The 17501-nt window shown below is 32.8% G+C and overlaps 1 protein-coding gene across 1 annotated transcript; it reads right to left on the minus strand.

The window, feature by feature from the left end:
- Positions 1-7726: 7726 nt before the first annotated feature.
- LOC141525854 (uncharacterized) lies at positions 7727-8721 on the minus strand. Its single transcript, XM_074240526.1, has 3 exons — positions 8599-8721; positions 8370-8522; positions 7727-8250 (listed from the first exon to the last, which is right to left on the minus strand). The coding sequence occupies exons 1-3, from the start codon at positions 8671-8673 to the stop codon at positions 7873-7875; spliced, it is 606 nt and encodes a 201-aa protein (XP_074096627.1). The 5' UTR covers positions 8674-8721; the 3' UTR covers positions 7727-7872.
- Positions 8722-17501: the final 8780 nt, after the last annotated feature.

Genomic DNA, 17501 nt, shown 5'->3' on the forward strand with positions numbered 1-17501 from the left:
GTTCACCCAAGTCAACAAATCCATTAAATTTCATTTTTGAGAATCAAAATAAACACCCTCACTCAATTTCATCTCATCAACAAGAAGTACTCCACGTTTTTGACATTTATCCATTGATTCACATTTTTGCTGCAATCCTTGAAAAATAGCTGGCTGAAACCCGTAAGCTGAACTGCTTATTTTCGTATAAATTTATTTAGTGTCTCAATACACGGTAATGGTAAAATATCTCTAGTACGTAAAAATTGATATGTTCTTCGGCTTTTTATGCGTATTAAAATACACTCGTAAATCCATTCTAATGTATATCGTCGGCCTTTACAATTTTCTTTTGAGCTGCGTCCCCTGATTAAAAATATTGATTGAAAAGTATTGAAAATTTTTTTCAATTCTTTTCAATCCACACAGAGATTTTGAAAAATATTGAATGGAATTGAAACTTCAATTATTTGAATACTTTCTAATATCTTATAATGGAATTAAAAGTATTGAACAAGATTCATTCTTGGATGTCTTTAATACTTTTTAATTCTAAAATGGAATTCAAAAGTATTGAATGGGACTAAATTTTTTATCAGATGTAACTTTGTATATAAAAAATAATTCAAAAAATGTAACTTGTAATCAAAATGAACTCGTTTTTACTTAATATTATGTAAATGCAAGAAAAATTTGTAAAAATACAACAATAAAATTTATTATTACATAAAAACTCACATTTCATTTAGTGATTTAGATTTATCATTTGATAAGGTAATTTGTAACGTAGAGATCAAACTTTCTATTCGATAATAAGAAATTAAAATTTTACAGCTTCTAAGCAAAAAAAAATTTCAATTGATTTCAGGAGATAAAAGATTGGAAAATTTAAATTTTGGCTTCAGTTAATTAATTAAAAAAAAAAAACAGAAACATTGAAAACTCTGATTAATTAAAATTTTTGTAATCCTACACGTGATCCAAAATATTAAACTATTAAACTACTAAACTATTAAATATTAAACTATAAATAGGAGAAAGATTGAAAAAAATTCACAAATTTGAATTAATATCAATTAAATTTGAAGCCAACGCGTCGGAAATTTAGGACTATTGTAATATTGAGAATGATGCAGAAAGATTCACAAATTTCAATAAATTTTAATTTTTTTCAATCTTATATGTGACCCGAAATAAGTGACTATTTTGTTATTGAAAAAGATTCAGAAAAATTGACAACTCTAAATTAATTTTAATTTTTATCAATCCTACACGTGATCGAAAATTAAAAATTATTTTGGTATTGAGAAAGATTCAAAAATATTCACAAATTTGAATTCATATCAATTTATTTGAAGTCAACGCATACTTAGAAATATAGAACTATTGTGGTATTGAAAAGGATTCAGAAAGATTCAAAAATTGTTATTAATTCTAATTTTTTCAATCTTATGTGTGACCCGAAATAAGTGACTATTTTGTTATTGAAAAAGATTCAGAAAAATTGACAACTCTAAATTAATTTTAATTTTTTCAATCCTACACGTGATCGAAAATTAAAAACTATTTTGGTATTGAGAAAGATTCAAAAATATTCTCAAATTTGAATTCATATCAATTTATTTGAAGTCAACGCATACTTAGAAATATAGAACTATTGTGGTATTGAGAAGGATTCAGAAAGATTCAAAAATTTTTATTAATTCTAATTTTTTTCAATCTTATATGTGACCCGAAATGAGTGACTATTTTGTTATTGAAAAAGATTCAGAAAAATTGAAAACTCTCAATTAATTTTAATTTTTTTCAATCCTACGCGTGATCTGAAATAAGAAATTATTTTGGTATTGAGATGGATTCAGAAAGATTGAAAGCTCTCAATCAATTTTAATTTTTTTCAATCCTACACTTGATCTGAAATAAGAAACTATTTTGGTATTGAGAAGGATTCAGAAAGATTGAAAATGTTAATCCATTTGAATCTTTCTTAATCCATCTCATAACTCGAAATGTGGAATTATTTTGGTATTGAGAAGAATTCAAAAAGATTGAAAACTGTCAATTAATTTGAATCTTTTTCAATCCCACACGTAACCCGAAAATACGGAACTTTTTGTTATTGAAGAGGATTCAAAAAGATTAAAAATATCAATTCATCTGAATCTTTTTCAATTCTTTAAGAGTTCAGAAATTCTTATATTATTTTTAGATTCAATATAATTGAAAAGTATTAATTTTATGTTCAGATGAAAAACTTGTGGGATAGGATTTATTCAAAAGTATTCAATTCTCATCTTTTTCAATACTTTTCAATGAGTATTTTTAATCAGGGGATCAAAGCATGAATTAACTACGCTCTGAAATGTTTTAGGTAACTTCATAATAGCTTTATTAACTGCAACTTTTGATTTCTGAGAACATTCAAATTTCGCCTGATACACTTTTTCTCTCAGCTTCATTTTCTGTAAATAATTAGTATTAAACTTAAAAAGAAAATTGTAAATGTTACATACTTAAAAGTTAATCCAAAAAAATTTGCCATTTTACGGAATTCATCAAACAGCATAACTAATAAACCTCGGTCGTAATAGAACGACATTCACCATTTGACGTTAAAGTATTACTTATGTACAACTAACATGCCCTTCTTCATATCAAGTTATTAAATCCGAGATTAAATTAAAATTATTATCGTTTTAATCTGAAGAAGCTACTGAGTATAACATTTAATCAACACAAATATTATTTAAAAACTTTGTATTTATTGTCATTGTATAGTAAAATGTATAAAAAGGGTTCTATAAAATAATTAACAGCTATTAATTCCGTAAACGGAAATAAAAGCAGTATATAGAACAATTATTTTATAGGAATTAAAATATGTACAATTTGAAAAACATAAAAATTTAAAATTTTTTCGATATTAGGACGAATGTACAATTATTTTTTCAAAATTATAGCTATCTTGACGATATCATTAATATACAAATATATTCAAAAATTAAAAATGTAATATATGACAAATGGATGAAAAAAAACAATAATTTATAGGTCCACAAATGATAGTCGCTGTCAAAAAACCGTTGAAAAAGCACAAATTGTGTGGCTTTCCTGCAGGAGAAAAAAAATAATATCGTTAGATTTTACAGCTTCTTTTAATGTCTAAAATTTAAAACCATCACCGGATTATCTACACACAATAAAATCTAGCTTTAAAGTTTCTGGTATGTATATGTATAATAACTTACCGATCTTTTTAAATGTTTACATCGTTTTTGTAGATTTGAAGTACGACGTTTTTGAGAAATCGTATTTTCTAAAATATTTGAAGCAGAATTACAATTCTGTAAGCGATGTCGTAAACTCTACAAGATTTACATCTTGGATTCGCTTGATTTCTTGTATAAGACTCGTCACCAAAAATTACACCCTTACAAGTTTGTGAAAACCTAAAATTTGATGTAATAATTAAAAAAGTTAATTATATTTTTACTCGTCATATAAGTATATTTATTTGCTAATATAAAAATCGATTATACTTTTTTTGTCTATTTGAGTACCAACGCATAATGGCCATTTTTCTACGAATTTCAAGTACTCGTAGATGGTTTTGAATGAAAATATATTATCGTTTGTAGTCAATTCCTCATTCGTCGAAAAAATAACCTATAATGTGTTTTCAATTAATTATTGGTATTAAAGAGATTGAGACAAATACAATTATTTTGCAGAATTTACAGTAACAGATAGTTCTTTGTTTACTCGTAAACGGTTTACGATTTGCATAGTTTTAGCATCCATCCGAAAGAATTCCAACCCTTCTGGTTTTCAAAATACATCCAACCTTGCGGTAGCACAGAAGATTTCAGATTATCAAAAAATTTCTCGGTTGGCTGAGAAGTGACTTCAGGTTCTTTATCATTTTGTTGATCAGTATGAGTTTCTTCATTCAACTGCACTATTTCTAAATCGTGTTTACTTTGTGTTATCATATCCATAACTCTATCAGAGACTCTCAGATCAGCTAATAGTTCTTGTTGTTTAGATTTATCTTCATGTTTTAATTTTCTTCAGATTTATTATGGTTAGAACTCGGTTTTTGTAGTTGATTTATAACATTTCCTTCAACGTCATGTATGGCTACAGGGAGAAACTGATGTTCGACCGTTGGCGAAACTGTATCTCGTAATGTTTTTTACCTGTTGGAAAAATCGTGATCTCCCCGTTAATGTTGAACGTTTCGTACATTTTTATGTCCTCCTCTTTAAAATGGAAATGACAAATATAGTCAGTTGTTTTCATTGTAGTGCCTAAAGCTGTATTCCATTTATTCAATTTTTCCAGAGTCTAGAAGTTGATATAAACAAAAAATATTAATTGCCTAAATTATTAAGTATTATTAGGAACATGTTACATTTTTTTAATATTTTTCATCCATCAATAATAATAATGTCAATATTTTCCAAAAAACATTAAGACTTTAATTTTTTTAATCAACTTTTTGTATAATTTTCTTTTATTATAAAAATTAAAAAGTTATTTAACTGTTCACTTCGCTACCCTTGTGGAAATAATTCTCTGAAAAAACTCTTGACAAGTCTTTATAACTCTGAATAAGACTTTTCGAAATTCTTCACATCCCTAACTAAGTGAAGGAAAGACTTAATAAGTCTTCAAAACTCTGCAATACTCTTCAAAAGTCAAATTTTCCCTGCAATTTCGGAATTTCTCAAAGAGTTATTAAGACTTGATAAGACTTGTTCAGTTTTACAGGAAAAGAAGAAAATATTTCTTTTCAAAAAAATTACTTATCAGAATTAAATAAAACTATAAAAAAGAATTAATGCATGTTTTAAAAAAATTTTTTTTAAATAATATTTTCATCACGAAAATACTTTGATGGGCATCGAATCACTCATAGTTGAGCAAGTCAAAACATCAACAGCAAATGAAGTGCACTTGCTGTTGGAAACAGATATTACTCAAAGAGTAAATCAATCGGTATTTAATTTGGACAATCAAATATTAAAGTCAACTTTCTAGGTAGGAAAGAATTTTCTAACCACATGCCACCTATTAGAAACTAAGAACACTCAAAGATTCTAACTGTAAATTCGTAAACTAAAAATATGTTAGGTATCAATTAATTCCAGCAGATAGCGTGTGGATAGAAAATTCTTTCCTACCTAGAAAGTTGACTTTAATATTTGATAGTCCAAATTAAATACCGATTGGATTTACTCTTTGAGTAGTATCTGTTTCCAACATCAAGTGCACTTCATTTGCTGTTGATGTTTTGACTTTCTCAACTATGAGTGATTCGATGCCCATCAAAGTATTTTCGTGATGAAAATATTATTTAAAAAAATTTTTTAAAACATGCATTAATTCTTTTTATAGTTTTATTTAATTCTGATAAGTAATTTTTTGAAAAAAATATTTTCTTCTTTTCCTGTAAAACTGAACAAGTCTTATCAAGTCTTAATAACTCTTTGAGAAATTCCGAAATTGCAGGAAAATTTGACTTTTGAAGAGTATTGCAGAGTTTTGAAGACTTATTAAGTCTTTCCTTTACTTAGTTAGGGATGTGAAGACTTTCGAAAAGTCTTATTCAGAGTTATAAAGACTTGTCAGAGTTTTTCAGAAAATTATTTCCACAAGGGTATTATTAAATAATTAATAAAAATTTATTATACATACTGTTGGGCGAAAAAATGATAGAGGTTGAGATATATCAATTCCGTTATTTTTAATTTACGTCCACTTGAACAACTTTTCACTGAGCAAAGCTTTCCCATTATTATTACACTTATTTTATTAAAATTAACAACAATGAAATTACAAAAAAACAAAAATGTACCTATAAAAATTTTAAAACAATCAAATCGCTATCTGTATTATTTTAGCAGTTTTATAGGTTATATTTATAATTACATTCAACTACGTAAGTAGTTTAGGTTTTAAATATTGCATTTCTCTTCACTACAAAAGTCACAAAAAATATTAAATTATTCCGTCCTTTTGCTACACTAGAGCCACTTTGGCAATTTTTTGAATCATAATTTGCTGTTTACTGGTGGACACTTTTTCAACTGATTCCCCATACTAGATGGTCCTCCTTACCTCTACCCTCCATAAGTAGATTTGAGAAATGAACAAGGAAAGAAAAACTTCCGCTAAGTTACCGCGCGCCTTTCAAAATCCGCATAAAGTAGGAAACAACATATGATTTTTGCGTATCATTTAACTATTACTTGTGAATATTAAAAAATAAATAAACATTTTAATAAGAAGAAAGAATTATGTTATACAAAGTAAATAAGTAAAGAAATATAATGAAATAAACAAATATTAATCAAGAGCAAAACAAAAATAAAAAAATTTTCCTCATAAACATTCAATTTCTGCATTTAAAAATTTTTTAGAATAAAACATAGAAACCTTCAATCAATTCACGTATTAAAACATTGTTATTCGCTAAAAAAAAATAATTTATTTAAAAATACATAATATAATATAAAAGGCATAATGATGTATATATATAGTTGTCTATAATAAATTAAATGTTAAAAATAATAAAAAAATCACTAGTATTGAGTTTATGACAATAATTTGGCATTTTTTCTATTCATTTTAGTTTTAATTTTTGCTGCTTCGTAACGCTTATTCTCTGACTTAGCCAAAAAATGGGCGCGCATAACAATATAAATATCTATAACCTTTGCCGTTAAACTATTTTCATGTTGAAAGCACCCAATTTTTAAAACGATTTCTTTTTTGAGTTCCATAGTTATTTCGCTAATTGTTTCAATATTAGTCAAGTTTTTACTGACAGCTCTTAACACACACCTTTCCAATTGCTTCGTCAAATCAAATAATTGATTACTTGCAAAACGTAGCCCGCCATATAAGTCCATTTTATTGATAACGTCATTCCGCTGTAATTGTTTACCAACTTCGGCATGCATCTCTATAGCTTCTAAACAAATTTCACATTTTATCATTTTTCTCAATTTGCGAACTATATAACCAGTTATGTACGACTGGACCGCATCACTAGTTACGGCTTCGTTATAATCGTGGTCCGCGTCGATTGAGGAGCTTTCATCTAATGGTCGAGAATTTTCCATAATTTTGTCAATGCTTTCAAGCCATGAATCCTTGCCTTGTTTTTCAGATGAATTTAAGACATACTTAGCATCTATTAGACTCCGTAAAAGATCTTTTCCTGAAACATTGCACCCTCTTGGTGGACGTATCAGGGAGAAGCAAGATGCTAAGCGATATACTTGAGCAAACATTTTAGGGTCGGGATGATCGTTACCTCCACATGAATGTCTCATCACCGAAAAAAATCTCTGAAATTTAAAATAAATAAATATTTATTAGAAAACAGAACGAATTATACTTAAAATTGTAATATTATGATCATAAGTATAATAACCTCCAAAAGGTCTTGCGATAAAGTAGCAGTCATTAAATATTTAAAATCACATTCGATTTTAAGCATTTCTAAAATTTCAAGAGTTGCCCGTAAGGTTACTTTTAATTCGAGTAAAGTACTTCTCGAAACAGGTATTTTCTTCTCAATATTTTCCCAATCTTCAAGGAATTGTAAAATTTTAAAATCGCCTGAAATATGTTCATATAAAATCAGTATTAAAATATCAAAACGATGAAATTGATCAGCTACAAACCAATAAAAACATTATAGAGCAACATCAACATTAGGCCAATGTACAATTTTTTTACTTTATGCATACATCTGTCATCAAGATTCTATACACTGTCAATTAAAGCAAAGAACAAAAAAATTATCACACAAAATAAGCCACAAACTTAAGCAATATAAAAAAAAAATTACCGAAATAATTCTAACGTATGCTCAATACATCAAAATATTGATAAAATAAACTTTTCTAAGCTACTTTTAATATAACACATAAACGTTCGGCATGGAGTACCTGACAATTTAGGCGTGGTACCTATTGCCATGATCGTCGAGCCAAAGCTTACTCGTCGAGTGATTTTCTTCCAATGAAACCTACAATCTTTCAACTTCTGATTATTTTTTGTTTTTATAACCAATCTTACTTGTTTTTGACGGCAATCATCTTCAAAATGCAAAGCATCTCTCGGTATGCGTGATGACATCGCTTGGATCAAGTTAAAAACTAGATCAATAAATTTTTGCGTCGGAGTAGAATCTTTTAATTTGTCCCAGATTGATTGATAGTGAGCCATGGCAACTGATACTTCATGACCGAATACCTACAAGCATCGAAATTAATATATTATAATAAAATTAACGGAATTAAAAATATAAAACCTATAGTACTGTCAATTTTCTTTTTAATTAATAGATGTGAATATAGAAATATTATACAAACTTGTGTAGCAAGAGGAACATTCATTGCTTGGAATCCCTTTGGTTTTAAATGCGCAGGTGTTAATTTGTAAGCGATTTTCAAATTCGGCTGACGATAATTTTCTTCTTCTAACAGTGCTTCCCAATGTAGTTTCTTTACTGTCCCAAAAGGAGTCTGAAAAATTTATAATCTTGATAACAACAATAACATAGCAAAATTTCTTAATATACAGAAATGTACTATATTCTACCTTAAACTCATGCAGTTTGTCATCTAAGGTCGAAGTTCGGAAGCATTTGAGTAAATGATTGAAATCCGATATCATCCATAGTCGCCGTGAGCTGCTGTATGGATGTTCACAGCTGATATTTTTTCGTCTACACTGAATATTTTCCAAACACCTCTATTCAGATGCACCATCCATAACAACAACATCAACATTGATCCCGCTATTTTCTATCAATATAATACATTCGACGATGAGTTTATGTAGCGGTTCGCTTTTGCAAGCGTTCTTTGATGAAAACAACCCAATGATTGCACCCATCTACCTTTAAATGGTACAAATTTGAATACCAAAGCATGGTCAGCCGATTTATTTTTAAATCCTCTGGGGTGTGCTTTCCGAGGTCAACAAAATCAGAAAATTTCATTAATTGTTGATTAAAAAAACACCTTGGCTCAATTTCATCTCGTCAACCAAAATAACTCCTCGTTTTCTCATTTCCCCATTGTTTTACATCTGTCTTATAAGGCAAAGAAAGTAGCAGGTTGGAAGCCGTAAGCAGAACAGCTAATTTTCCGAATAAATTTATTTAGTGTATTAATAGAGGGAAGAGGTAAAATATTTCTGTAACGTAAGAATTGATACGTGTTTTGCTTTTAAGCGAATCATTATACACTCGTATATCCACTCTAAGGTAAATCGTCGACCTTTAGCATTCTTTTTTTCGCGGCTTCAAAGCACGAATTTACGGCACTTTGGAATTCTGTCGGCAACTTCAGGATTGCTTCTTGTACTATTGCATTTGACTTCTTAGCACACTCTGACTTTGTTATAAATATTCTTTGTTTTAGTCGAATTTTCTGTAAGTCAACAATAAAGTTGTTAAAAATTTTAGACGTCGTGAACAAAATCGGAAAAAAAAAAATAAAATTATATCCGAATTTTTATATCATATACAAATCTTACATTTTACTAATTAATATATGTAAGTAAACTAACAGAATTTTATTATCATTTTATTAATAATATATTTAAAAATTTGGAAATTTCTGTAGTAATTTATTATGTTGTAGCATAAATGACGGAAGTTTTATAATTTAATGTACAATTTTTATTTAACCAAAATCAAATGAATTATTGAATATTATGTACAAATTTTGTGCGCATTAGGTATAAAAACTATTTCATTGCAAAAATATATGTACAATTTGTATGTATAAATCACCTAGATGGAACTAAAAACATTAGGAAGTATATAAAATTATTTTATCTTTAGTCTTATTGAATACTGTCCAAAAACTTTCAAATTGCCATGTAAAAATGGAATATTTAACGATTAACATGACCATACTCTAGTATGATATATATATATATATATATATATATATATATATATATGTTGATATAACGATACTTCTCAACAGATTATCAGTAATATTATGTTTTCATACTCTTCGCAAGTACACATATATTAATATTATCCAGCAGGAAATTTTTACAGTGATAATCAATTTTTGATGCACTATGTAGCCATTGCAGTTGTATAAATTGAGAAGTTTGCCTGTTAAATAAATAGATAAAACAGTTGTTTAATTACATCAAATGAATTGAAAGTCATATAAATTTTGTGATTTCTAGACCTCACTCCATTTTACCGTCATAGAGTATTTGTATGTTGATATTTTTGGAAATGAAAAACCAGTCGAGCATGAAATCAACTTTGTTCCCATAACCAATTTTGTTAAATAATATTAAATTAAAGGCCAGAGTGAACAATAAGGTACTTGTTATTGTATGTTGATATTTTTGAAAATGAAAAACCAGTCGAGCATGAAATCAACTTTTTCCCATAACCAATTTTGTTAAATAATATTGAATTAAAGGCCACAGTGTACAATAAGGTACTTGTAAATAATAAAAATTAGTAAAGATCTACTTTATATGTCAGATAAATTCAATACGTATATAGTATCAAAACTTATTACTGGAATGTGAAAATTTATTATTTTATTATATACACCCTCCATCTAACATTTATAAACCCTTTGTTGTCGTCCTTCGTTAAATTATGTAAGCATTATAACTGCTTAAACATAGAATTTATAGTAGAAGTGATAAACGTAAAATTAAAAACGATTCCAATTGTTAAATTAACAAATCTTGAACAATAGTAAGAATGAAATGCTGCTTCTAGCCTCAAGTACTCCCACGATGCTGTCTCTCTCTCTCTCTCTCTCTCTCTCTCTCTCTCTCTCTCTCTCTCTCTCTCTCTCTCTCTCTCTCTCTCTCTCTCTCTCTCTCTCTCTCTCTCTCTCTCTCTCTCTCTCTCTCTCTCTCTCTCTCTCTCTCTCTCTCTCTCTCTCTCTCTCTCTCTCTCTCTCTCTCTCTCTCTCTCTCTCTCTCTCTCTCTCTCTCTCTCTCTCTCTCTCTCTCTCTCTCTCTCTCTCTCTCTCTCTCTCTCTCTCTCTCTCTCTCTCTCTCTCTCTCTCTCTCTCTCTCTCTCTCTCTCTCTCTCTCTCTCTCTCTCTCTCTCTCTCTCTCTCTCTCTCTCTCTCTCTCTCTCTCTCTCTCTCTCTCTCTCTCTCTCTCTCTCTCTCTCTCTCTCTCTCTCTCTCTCTCTCTCTCTCTCTCTCTCTCTCTCTCTCTCTCTCTCTCTCTCTCTCTCTCTCTCTCTCTCTCTCTCTCTCTCTCTCTCTCTCTCTCTCTCTCTCTCTCTCTCTCTCTCTCTCTCTCTCTCTCTCTCTCTCTCTCTCTCTCTCTCTCTCTCTCTCTCTCTCTCTCTCTCTCTCTCTCTCTCTCTCTCTCTCTCTCTCTCTCTCTCTCTCTCTCTCTCTCTCTCTCTCTCTCTCTCTCTCTCTCTCTCTCTCTCTCTCTCTCTCTCTCTCTCTCTCTCTCTCTCTCTCTCTCTCTCTCTCTCTCTCTCTCTCTCTCTCTCTCTCTCTCTCTCTCTCTCTCTCTCTCTCTCTCTCTCTCTCTCTCTCTCTCTCTCTCTCTCTCTCTCTCTCTCTCTCTCTCTCTCTCTCTCTCTCTCTCTCTCTCTCTCTCTCTCTCTCTCTCTCTCTCTCTCTCTCTCTCTCTCTCTCTCTCTCTCTCTCTCTCTCTCTCTCTCTCTCTCTCTCTCTCTCTCTCTCTCTCTCTCTCTCTCTCTCTCTCTCTCTCTCTCTCTCTCTCTCTCTCTCTCTCTCTCTCTCTCTCTCTCTCTCTCTCTCTCTCTCTCTCTCTCTCTCTCTCTCTCTCTCTCTCTCTCTCTCTCTCTCTCTCTCTCTCTCTCTCTCTCTCTCTCTCTCTCTCTCTCTCTCTCTCTCTCTCTCTCTCTCTCTCTCTCTCTCTCTCTCTCTCTCTCTCTCTCTCTCTCTCTCTCTCTCTCTCTCTCTCTCTCTCTCTCTCTCTCTCTCTCTCTCTCTCTCTCTCTCTCTCTCTCTCTCTCTCTCTCTCTCTCTCTCTCTCTCTCTCTCTCTCTCTCTCTCTCTCTCTCTCTCTCTCTCTCTCTCTCTCTCTCTCTCTCTCTCTCTCTCTCTCTCTCTCTCTCTCTCTCTCTCTCTCTCTCTCTCTCTCTCTCTCTCTCTCTCTCTCTCTCTCTCTCTCTCTCTCTCTCTCTCTCTCTCTCTCTCTCTCTCTCTCTCTCTCTCTCTCTCTCTCTCTCTCTCTCTCTCTCTCTCTCTCTCTCTCTCTCTCTCTCTCTCTCTCTCTCTCTCTCTCTCTCTCTCTCTCTCTCTCTCTCTCTCTCTCTCTCTCTCTCTCTCTCTCTCTCTCTCTCTCTCTCTCTCTCTCTCTCTCTCTCTCTCTCTCTCTCTCTCTCTCTCTCTCTCTCTCTCTCTCTCTCTCTCTCTCTCTCTCTCTCTCTCTCTCTCTCTCTCTCTCTCTCTCTCTCTCTCTCTCTCTCTCTCTCTCTCTCTCTCTCTCTCTCTCTCTCTCTCTCTCTCTCTCTCTCTCTCTCTCTCTCTCTCTCTCTCTCTCTCTCTCTCTCTCTCTCTCTCTCTCTCTCTCTCTCTCTCTCTCTCTCTCTCTCTCTCTCTCTCTCTCTCTCTCTCTCTCTCTCTCTCTCTCTCTCTCTCTCTCTCTCTCTCTCTCTCTCTCTCTCTCTCTCTCTCTCTCTCTCTCTCTCTCTCTCTCTCTCTCTCTCTCTCTCTCTCTCTCTCTCTCTCTCTCTCTCTCTCTCTCTCTCTCTCTCTCTCTCTCTCTCTCTCTCTCTCTCTCTCTCTCTCTCTCTCTCTCTCTCTCTCTCTCTCTCTCTCTCTCTCTCTCTCTCTCTCTCTCTCTCTCTCTCTCTCTCTCTCTCTCTCTCTCTCTCTCTCTCTCTCTCTCTCTCTCTCTCTCTCTCTCTCTCTCTCTCTCTCTCTCTCTCTCTCTCTCTCTCTCTCTCTCTCTCTCTCTCTCTCTCTCTCTCTCTCTCTCTCTCTCTCTCTCTCTCTCTCTCTCTCTCTCTCTCTCTCTCTCTCTCTCTCTCTCTCTCTCTCTCTCTCTCTCTCTCTCTCTCTCTCTCTCTCTCTCTCTCTCTCTCTCTCTCTCTCTCTCTCTCTCTCTCTCTCTCTCTCTCTCTCTCTCTCTCTCTCTCTCTCTCTCTCTCTCTCTCTCTCTCTCTCTCTCTCTCTCTCTCTCTCTCTCTCTCTCTCTCTCTCTCTCTCTCTCTCTCTCTCTCTCTCTCTCTCTTTTTTTAAACTTCTGGTTATGCCATTGGTGTCTGATATATGTGCTAAATGCAAGCGACCTGTTAGATCGTCAGTAAATTGTAACACTTGTGAGCAACACTTTCATCCAGGTTGTGCGCGCGAGTATATAAAAACAGGCAAAAATCAGATTGCTGCAGAAATCAACTAAACCATCTTCTAGAAAATCTCGATACAAAATTAAAGAGACCAGTGTCGCTAAAATCTACTAGCTCCAACGCCTCCTCAGTTTCTAGCTTCAAGTCAGCAAGCTCTTCTCCTCTTGAACGCACATTCAAAGCTCGTGGATCAATCTCGTCCTTAAAGTCTCCGATAACACCAGCTTCTCCATTATCTCCAAGTGATAATTCAGTTTTTCTACCATCTATCATCTCACCGACAATGTCAAACTTACCCTTAAATTGGTCCGAAAAATCGGTTGATGAAAAACTGACACTTTTAATGGAGAAACTTTGTCACACAGAACTCTTAAGTAACCAAAAACTTGAGGATTTAAATACGAGATTATGTGAAGTTCAAGACTCGCAAAAAGCTGCTGCGGTTAATTTAGCAGATTTAGCAGTTAATGTTAAAACAAATGCCGAGTCCATTTCTCAAATTAGTTCAGACCTTAAAAATTTAACTAAAACTAGAAAAGCTGATATGGATTCTGTCCATAAAAGACTATGTACCCTTGAGAAGTCAGCTCCTGTTCCATCTACCTCTTCACAGACGTCAAGTAATACCACGGAATTAGTTATTTCAGGTATTCCTGATGCAGTGGCGAAGGATTTAACACCAGATGACATTACAGCTGCGGTTTTTAAGAATCTAGAGTTACCAAATCTACTTAATAGTGTCTTAAGTTCCCGTAAAGTTGAAATCAAAAATAAGCAGCTACGAAATCAAAATAAGCCTTTATTACACTCTTATATTGTCTCTATGATGTCGACTCCAGTGCGAAATTTCATTATTGATAAGAAACGAAAAACAGGTAATCGCTTAGTTAAAGAGGTTTTTCCTACTCGTGTCGATATGGCTTTTCAGGGATCTGTTTATGTTAACGAATTTTTGTCTCCTGAAACGCATAGATTGCTACTAAAAACTAAGGAACAAGCCAAAGTCAAGAGGTTTAAGTTTGTTTGGGCTAGATATGGGCAAGTCTTTGCAAAAAAGAATGAAGATTCGGTAAGACTTATGATAAATTGTGAAGCTGATCTCACCAAACTAGATTAACAGTCAACTGATTCAACAAATAGCTCAACTAAAAATATATCTTTATCACTAAATGTACTTAGTCTAAATATAAATAGTCTTGTTGGCCATACTGCTCAATTCTTAAATTTGATTAATGATACTCAACCAGACATTATTATCCTTGTTGAAACGTGGTTAAAACCCTTTCATGATAACAGTATTTTTCACTGAATGGCTACAATATTGTTCGAAGAGATCGAACCCTAAAACATGCAGATACTGGCTGTTACATCCAGGGAGGTGGAGTGGCCTGTCTTGTCCGTGAGTCCTTAATAGTCAAGGTTTTACAAATTTCAACTTCTGATTATTTAAATCAACCAGAATATTTAATAGCCGATGTCACCTTATCCTCTGGATCTCATCTCTTATTATCCTGCATTTACAGAAGACCGAAAGGGCTATTTCTCAACGAATTCTTTGACATTTTTCAAGATTCGCTCCAAATTTCAACAATATAATCATAGCTGGTGATTTAAATTGTAATTTGTTGGATGATAGTTACACTGCAAGGCACCTGAAAGATTTTATTCTTGAATCGTCACTGTTCTGCGTACCTTACGGAGCTACTTTTCATAAAAATAACTATGATTCTTGGTTAGATGTCATCCTGCTTGACAGTGATAGTAAATTAGTTTCTTTTGCTAAATCTGATTCTCCGTTCATTGATGGCCATGACTATTTATTTTGTAAATATAAATTAAATTGTTCAAAACCAGCATCAAAGAAAATTACCTTTAGAAACCTAAAGAATTGTGATCATCAAGCTCTTTCAAGAACTTTGATGAACACTTTAAAAATTGATAATGCTGTTCTAGAGAATACGGATCCAAATGAGTTGCTGATTTTCTTCAAAGCTGGTGTTCTATCTTCTCTGGATTTGTTTGCACCCGAAATCACTAAGAAGATAGTCCGTCATAGTAATCCCTGGTTTACAAAAGAATTAAAAGTGAAGTGCAAAGAACGTGATAAAATTTATAAAAAAGCCAGGAGAACTCAGGACCTAAATCTGCTTGCTCTTTTTAGAATTAAGAGAAAAAACTTAAAAGCTGAGTTGAATCATGCTCGTGAAGAATACTTAAAAACTATTCTTTCAAATCTTTCATATGGTTCATCTATTTGGAGTAAGCTTAAACATCTTGGACTAATTAAGTCTAACCCTTCTTCACCGCTAAACTTTTTGATGCTCTTGAATTGAATGAGTATTATGCAAACATAGTAAGAAAGCATCCACCTTGCAGTAAAAATTTTGTTGATTTACTGCCGATGGACTATTCAAGACAAGTCAAATGTTTATTCAAGTGGACCACGATTGACATTGTAGATGTTACTAAGGCACTGCATATTACTCTTTCAAAGTCTAAAGGAAAAGTCCTGATGGATTGGATTTAAGATGGTTACAGGATCACCTTCCACAAATTTCACTGTTTCTTACTGCATTATTTAATAGATCTCTTGATACTGGAATATTCCCTGACATTTGGAAAGTTATTTTTATTATACCTTTGAATAAAACTTCACCGCCTAGATCTCCATCAGATACCCGACCTGTTGCAAATCTATCCCATCTGGCCAAAGTGTTTGAAAGAATCATTGCTAATCAAGTGATAACCTATCTGGAGGATAATGAGTTACTCGACCCTTTTCAATCTGGATTTAGGAAACATCACAGCACACAATCAGCATTACTGAGGCTCACTGATGATATTAGGCAGGCGATGGACAAGAATAAACTTACCATAATAGTCTTATTTGATTTGAGTAAGGCTTTTGACTATGTTGACCCCAAGATCATACTGATTGCGTTATTTGAGCTTGGTTTTCAATGGAAACAATTATCTGGTTTTTCTCCTACTTATCAAATCGCTCTCAGTCAATACTGAATAATCTTGGGACTCCAATTCAGCTCCTTAGAACTTCATCTGGTGTTCCTCAAGGTTCTGTGCTTGGTCCAATCCTGTTTTTAATTGTCATGAATTCTGTTGTCAGATGGCTAGTGTATTGTAACCATGGTCTGTTTGCTGATGACAAATATATTTATCTACATTTCTTTATGTATCAATTACAAGAGGCAGTCAGACAGGTCAACATTGATGCACAATCAGTTGCGGATTGGGCAAGGAAGCATGGCTTGGAGATAAACTTGTCCAAGACCAAAGCAATGATCTTGGGTTCAAATAGCAAGCTGAAACAACTGAGTAACTTTGATCTGCCACCTATTATTATAGATGGTGTCATAATTCCATATGTTGATACTACCAAGTGCTTGGGATTATACATCAGCAGGAACCTAAGTTGGAATCATCATGTCAAGCTAGTGGTTAGCAAAGTTAATTCAGCCTTGCATTCTCTCAAGGTTCGGAAGAACATTTTCTCAACTGACGTCAGGAAATTGTTAGTATCATCCACCATCTTACCACTTCTTGATTACTGTTCCATCGTATTAGTAGATTCAACATCTGAAAATGACTTAAAACTTCAACGTGCAATAAATTGCTCAATTAGGTTCATTTTCAATCTCTTAGAAAAGATGAGCATATAACACCTTATCAACGAGAATTGGGATGGCTTACTGTGAAATATCGTAAAATGTACTTCATGAGTTGTTACTTCTTTAAGCTACTTCAAGTTGGTAAACCCAAGTACCTACGAGATGCTTTTGTTGAGGAGACCGAAGTCAGACGTTCAGATAGGTTAGCAGCCAAAAACACTCTCTTTTCACGTTTCCGCATTTTGCTACGACCTTCATGGAGCGGTCATTCCAAGTGAGTGTAATACGATTGTGGGAGGAACTGCCTGAAGAGATTGTAAACTCATCTAGTCTTGAAGTGTTCAAAAATAAAATTTTTGACCATTTGTTGAACTTGGATTATTAATTTTGTTATTGTAAAGTGATAGGTTCTCTGATAATTACTGTTAGATTCTAAGTGTTAAATTCTCCAACTTTGTTATTTTATCGGCTGTTATAAATTGAATAATTTAGTGAGTATGCTAGTTGAATCAGATAAAATTAATATAAATTTTTAT

Source organism: Cotesia typhae, unplaced genomic scaffold, assembly GCF_013202065.1.
Source record: "Cotesia typhae breed Kobodo isofemale line unplaced genomic scaffold, CoteBio_Ctyphae contig_27, whole genome shotgun sequence".
Lineage (NCBI taxonomy): Eukaryota > Metazoa > Arthropoda > Insecta > Hymenoptera > Braconidae > Cotesia > Cotesia typhae.

What these genes read in the sequence shown, in the direction of transcription:
- LOC141525854 (XM_074240526.1), bottom strand. Translation starts at nt 8,673, where the DNA reads ATGATATCGGATTTCAATCATTTACTCAAATGCTTCCGAACTTCGACC. An exon ending in ACAAACTGCATGAGTTTAAG is followed by an intron (nt 8,523 to 8,598) that starts GTAGAATATAGT and finishes TAAATTTTTCAG; the next exon opens with ACTCCTTTTGGGACAGTAAA. An exon ending in ATGTTCCTCTTGCTACACAA is followed by an intron (nt 8,251 to 8,369) that starts GTTTGTATAATA and finishes CGATGCTTGTAG; the next exon opens with GTATTCGGTCATGAAGTATC.